Raw genomic sequence first — 6,633 nt, forward strand, 5'->3', positions numbered from 1 at the left:
ATGGCCGTTGAGCCTGCGCGTCCGGAGCCTGTGCTCCACAACGGGAGAGGCCACAACAGTGAGAGGCCCGCGTACCGCAAAAAAAAAAAAAAAAAAAAAAAAAAAAAAAAAAAAAAAGAGTACTTAATGAAAAAGCACAATATTAGGTGCCCAATAAATGATTCATGTCACAACCCAAAACCCAGGGTTGTGACCACAGCAGAATATCTTTAACATAGGTATGTTTTTATCCTCTCTCCATACACTAGAAAAGAATGCTACAATGTTCTGGAGGAGTTTCTACCTTAAAATCTGTGTATACCTACACATTTGAAAACAGCAAAAGATAACAACATTAACTTTGATGTTAGTGAAGGATGGCCAACTGCTAAACTCAATTCCTTCTCTTGAGCTTATTTCAAAAATAAATAAAATAACCCATAGCTCTGTCCCATCAAGGAGGGCGGGGGTGGGGTCTGGGGCAGGAATCAGTCTTCCCTAAGTTGCTCCACTGCTTTACAGTTTTGCAAGAGCCAGAATTTGTTGAGAAGGTGATGACTCCACCTTGTTCCATAAACTAATTTCCTTTGGTATTGTGGAAGAGCAGAGTACATTAATTCCTGGTTAATTTCTTTACAGATTGTGTCAGAAATTAAGAACTTCCTTTAAAATAAAGAATTAAGTCTTTTAAACCAAATCTTTTTATAATTTGAGGAAACTGCTTGCAAGAATCAAATAATGTAACTTGAGCAGAACACATTTTAACTTCTACCAGATTCACGTATGTAAAATAAATGAATATTTTTGCCAAAGACGTATTCTATAATTTAGCTGCCTGATAGAGCTATTTTTCTTTTCAAGTTGTAAGGATATTAATACAGTCAAATTGGAAAAGTACAAATTTCAAGTGACAAATCAATATCTAGCTATAGATATTCTATGTCCACACACCTGAGATTTTATTTAGTTAAGCAGTAGGAGGGTGTATGTGTGGAAAAGCAGACGAAATAAGGAATATAAAGGATCATCACAGAAGGGAACCAAAAAAAGAAAACCCCACTTATCTTGGGAAGAAGTAACTGGATAAATAAAACCATGAATATAAGTCCTTGAACCAAAGGTAAGGATACAAATTTAACTGAAGCCAATAAAGATCTTTAAATAATCCAACATCTGGTGCCTATATGAAATGAATTGGTGATCTCAGTTCAGATATCCTGGAGGTCTTATTAATGTGAGTGTACAGTACTGAAGGTAACATGTATAAAATAAAAATAAATTCCATTTCAGATATGGGTAAACAGCAATTACATTAAATTACTATTTTCACAAGATATCTGAAATGGTTCAAAATTATTTAAAATTTGGCTACTTCCAAAAACAAGTATTAAATAATACCCATTATGCCTCAAATGCACATACATCAAAAAATACATACTAAAACTTATTTAACTTTGTGGGATTTTCTTTTAAGTATACTACAAATTCTGAGGTTTTAACCATCAAGAATTTTTCTCTTTATTAAGAAAAGCTCTCACGTTAGCAAAGAGAAGTTAAGGAAATCCCCAGTCTATCTGGTATAATATACAGCACTATCAACCCCTCAAATAAAAAGTGTGTCAAGCTATACTGAATATTAAGCAGGCTTATCAATAGTTAATAATTATTAAAATCAAAGGAAATTTTTAAAATACTCAAGTTGAACAGCATTACTTGTTAGAAGAGGTTCAATAACACTTTAAAAATATAACTTAAATTCAAAAATCCCACAACATACACCAGCCAGAATAAATTTGCTGGGTTTTATGTTTGGCCCTGTTTTAAAATAAGCCTGTATATATACTACAAGGGCTTTGTATATATTACCAATTCCTAAAGACAAAAATTTTTCAATGACTTAAATTTGGCAATTCATTCTAATTATCTGATTCTGCATTTTAGAAGTCATGAATTCCACTTACCACATATTTTACAGCACTTATAAACTGGTTGTGGAAGAGCAGATGCTGTGTTTCATCTTCTGGATTTGAAGCTGTGTAAAGCATGCCACAAACATTACAGGAAACTGCTCCAAATCTTTTTTGTCCTGCATCCTATTTATAAAAAACAAACAGAAGGTTTTTTCCCCCCCAAAAGAATAATTCCAGAATATCAGCCTCTAAAGCTATAAAATGAACATAGAGTAAGAAGTGTTTTAAAATAACATTCAATGTTGATTATAAAAACTAAGATGTTAATCTTTGAAATCTGTATGTAATTTTATTAAGAACTGTTTTCCATTTTAGTAATCACTCACTCCACAGCATTTAATAACAACTGAAAGGAACTGAGAAGTATCTTTAACACTACAATCTTAGTTCTAAAGCCCCAAACAGCAAATACTTTATAAATAAGAACTAGTATGTATTTTGTATCTGTGAATAATTATACTGCTAAAGTGTAGAAGAAATAATGTTTCATAGACATCTTTGGTTTTGCTCTAGTTATATTAAAAAGAGTATTTATGTCACCAGAAACTCTTGAGAAAAGGTAAAATTAAACATTTTCTGTTTTCTTTATATCAAATATGTATAAAAGACTGATTATAATCACCTGTACTCCAGTAATTCATACTTGTGCTGTAGAATAGTAATTGTTTACAAAAGGTTTTCTATTCTTGTCCTTATTTAACAAGAAAAATTACAGCAATATGATCTAACTTTAAGAATAATATATTTGGGCTTCCCTGGTGGCGCAGTGGTTGGGAGTCCGCCTGCCGATGCAGGGCACAGGGGTTCGTGCCCCGGTCTGGGAAGATCCCACATGCCGCGGAGCGGCTGGGCCCGTGAGCCATGGCCGCTGAGCCTGCGCGTCCGGAGCCTGTGCCCCGCAACGGGAGAGGCCACAACAGTGAGAGGCCCGCGTAAAAAAAAAAAAAAAAAAAAAAAAAAAAAAGAAGAATATATTAACTAAAAAAAGCATAATCCTTTTATTTTCCCTGCTCTAAAACTGTATAATTTCAACTAATTACAGGGAAAAAAAAAAAGGATCTCAGATAACTGTATGCTAGTGCCTTACAGCTAGGGTCACAGAGCAGAAAGAAATGAAATGGTAAATAAAAGATTGTATATAAAACTAAAGGGAAGTTCATTCTAAAAGATTCAAACTATTGACAAAACGTTACCTGAAATTTCAGGGAGTTAAAAAAATTTTTTTTAAATTGTGCTTAAGATATAAAACATAGTATTTACCATCTTAACCATTTTTAAGTGTACAGTTCAGTAGTATTTAGTACACTCACACTGTTGTGCAACCAATCTACAGAATTATTTTTATTTTGCAAAACTGAAACTCTAGGGACTTCCCTGGCAGTCCAGTGGTTAGGGTTCTGCACTTTCACTGCAGGGGGCACAGGTTTGATCCCTGCAGGGAACTAAGATCCCACATGCCGCAAGGAGCAGCCAAAAAAACAAAAACAAAACAAAAACCTGAAACTCTATACCCATTAAACAACAGCTCCCCAACACTGCCCCCCCAGCTCCTGGAAACCACCATTCTACTTTCTAGCTCTATGAATTTGACTTCTAGGTACCTTATGTAAGTAGAATCATACAGTATTGGTCTTTTTGTGACTGACTGATTTCACTTAGATAATGTCCTCAAGGTTCAACCATATTATAACATGTCAGAATTACCATCCCTTTTAAAGGCTGAATAATATTCCACTGTATACATACACAACACATTTTGTTCAGCCATTCACCCGCTGACGGACACTTTAGCTGCTTCCACCTTTTGGCTACTGTGAATAATGAATACAGGTATACAAATATCTCTTCAAGAAGGCAGTTTTCACAGTAATGAGTAAGCAGCTACCTTAGTTTCCTCACTGGTAAATGGAAAATAATAGGAGTACCTATCTCATACTTTTTTATAAGGCTTAATTTAATTAAGTGGAAGAGATGGAACAATGCATTCAAAAATATTAGCTGCTATTATGATCATTAACATCACCATCATTACCATCAACTCTTGACCAGCACTATCCAACAGAAATGTGATCCACAAAGGTAATTTTAAATTTACTAGTAGCCACATTAAAGACTGCAAAAGCAAACAGGTAAAATTAATTTTAATAATATATTTAACAAAACATATCCCAAATGTTATAATTTCAACATGTATTAAATATTTTTAAAAATTAGTGAGATATTTTACATGCTTTTTTGTACTAATCTTCGAAATGCAGTACATATGTTTACACATAGAGCATACCTCAGTTGTGACAAGCAACATTTCAAGTGCTCAACAGTCATATGTGGCTACCATATTGGACAGTGCAGGTCTAGATTCTACTTGTCTAATCCTGTTTCACTATCATACTGATTTGACAACAGAAATATTATTAAATTCGATGAAACAACTTTTTCCCTCACTAATCTTTCTCAAAAATTTCTAGACAATTCTTACAAAGTTATTCTCCCATATTAAAGTTATAATCAATCATCTAGTACCAAAAAATCCTATTAATTATGTTAATTGGAACTACATTAAATGTTCCTATTATTTTGGGTTCTTCATTTTTTTATACTGTGCTCACTCAAATTAGATTTTTAATCAATCAAAATATCTCCCTCTTTTCCACCTTGCCACCAAATTGTACTTATTTTCTAATTCAAATTAACTATTGGTTTATCTTCCTGTAAAATGTAGTTTTAAAATTATAACATACACTAAAATACAGATATTTAAAATCATCTTATTTATTAAGCTCCATGTTATTTTAATATTTAAACTACTAAAAAAGGTAGTGATCAAATGACACATTTAAGAAATAACAAATGTGAAATAAAGTGTCAATCTGTTGTAAATAAAACTAGAAGTATGGAAATTTGAATTTTTATTATTTGTTACAGGATGGAATCACTGGGGGGGGGTGGCTGTCGTAATACCAAGAATATTTCCATAATTAAGACTTATGGTGACAAAAAAGCTCTTTAGGAAAAAAATGAATTTATTCCTTGACAATGTGAATAAGATGTTTATAACATTTCACCAAAAAGGTCAAGTTGTATACTTACTATGATCAACTGTTTTTCATCAGCTTTCTCTGCTTCTTTTAGTTTCAATTCTTTTGGAATTGTTATCTCCAAATGGGAATTACACTTAGGCCAAGAATGATTTGGTGGTATCTCCCTTTAAAAAAACAACCAAACAAACAAACAAACAAAAACTATTAAATGTTATAGATCCATATCACTTCAAATCACTGGTAGGAAAAAAAAAACTTATTTTCTATACAACACTGACAAATATCAATTCCAAGGGGGGAAAAATAACCTTTTAAAAACCAAAACAGGGAAGGAAACCCAAAGAAACAACTAACTTGCATCAAATAAACAAAAAACTGCAGCACTAACTATAGTATGAGTAAGTTTTACATTTCATAGTTTTAGCAATTTAAGTCACTACAGTTTGTCCTAAATACTGTTTTCAGTAATGAGTAAAGCTAAAAAATCATACTAATTTCATTCTGAAATTAAAGACAACAAAAAGCTTTTAAGCTACTGAAAACACTTTTACATGTTGCTAATACTCATATCATGGGGGTTTTGGGGAAAAAGGAGCATTCTCAAACACGGTTGCTGGGAGTATAAGACACAACCACTTTGCAGGGAAATTTGGCAATGCAGGTTAAGTCCTATAGCTATGAATTTATCCTAGATATAGTCAGATAAGTGGACAAATATATATGTGTTTATTGCAGGACTTTTTTTTCTGATAGGAATAAACTAGAAACAACCAAAATTTCTATAAAGTAGAGAATTGTTAAACGATGGAATATTCACACAGTGAAATCTACTGCAGAATTTAAAAGAATGAGGAAGGAATGTAGAAAAGATGCCCATAACACATTAAGTAAAAAAATAAAAGCTACGAAATAGTATGTACAGACATAGAAAAAACTAAAATGAAAAGAGAACTTGTATAACCTCTATGTGAAAAACTGAGGGTTACTAGCACAACCTTTCAGGGGAAAAAACCCCCAAATTCAAAACTTACAGGTATAAAATCCTTAAGTTCTCATATTTATACTTATATTAAACTAATACCTTACCTGTTATCACTGGTCTTAGATGTTTGGTTAGTGAGTATATTGTGCTGTTTGGGAGCTGAACCTGTGATTTAATCAAAAGATGGGTTATGTACTAAGCCTTTGTACTAGCTCTCTACCTAATGGTTAAAAATTATAATAAAGACAAAACCTCAGTGCACTAAATGCTTTATTTTTAATAAACACCATTTGATAAAATTAGAGCGCCTTCCTAGAAATTACTCTTCAGAGAAGAGGCAAAAAGGCTCTACAGAACTGCAAAGAGATCTAATGGTAGATCAAGTTTGTCTCAAGTTTCACCAATAATTACTAGCACTGAACAATATAGGAAACTGTTTAAATGCTTGCATAATTATACAATCTCTAAATGGAAATAAATGAAAACATGTTTAAAAAAACCTGTAAGGGGTTCCCTGGTGGCGCAGTGGTTGAGAGACCACCTGCTGATGCAGGGGATACGGGTTTGTGCCCCGGTCCGGGAAGGTCCCACATGCTGCGGAGCCGCTGGGCCCATGAGCCATGGCCACTGAGCCTGCGCGTCCGGAGCCTGTGCTCCGCAA

At 33.4% G+C, this 6,633-nt stretch overlaps 1 protein-coding gene across 4 annotated transcripts in view; it reads right to left on the reverse strand.

Annotated features, from left to right (window-relative positions):
• The window catches only part of ESCO1 (establishment of sister chromatid cohesion N-acetyltransferase 1), a 71,170-nt gene that overhangs the window by 29,626 nt on the left and 34,911 nt on the right, over positions 1-6,633 (reverse strand). For all 4 annotated transcript variants that reach the window (XR_449213.3, XM_007127354.4, XM_055080779.1 and 1 more), the window contains 3 exons: positions 6,077-6,137; positions 5,040-5,154; positions 1,941-2,072 (listed from right to left, as the gene is read on the reverse strand). Coding sequence is in view for 3 of the 4 variants with exons in the window: in XM_007127354.4 (XP_007127416.2) it covers positions 1,941-2,072; positions 5,040-5,154; positions 6,077-6,137 (308 nt within the window). In the remaining variant the exon portion in view is untranslated. The remainder of the gene's footprint in view (positions 1-1,940; positions 2,073-5,039; positions 5,155-6,076; positions 6,138-6,633) is intronic.

Source organism: Physeter macrocephalus, chromosome 19 (genome assembly GCF_002837175.3).
Source record: "Physeter macrocephalus isolate SW-GA chromosome 19, ASM283717v5, whole genome shotgun sequence".
In the NCBI taxonomy this organism is placed as follows: Eukaryota; Metazoa; Chordata; class Mammalia; order Artiodactyla; family Physeteridae; genus Physeter; species Physeter macrocephalus.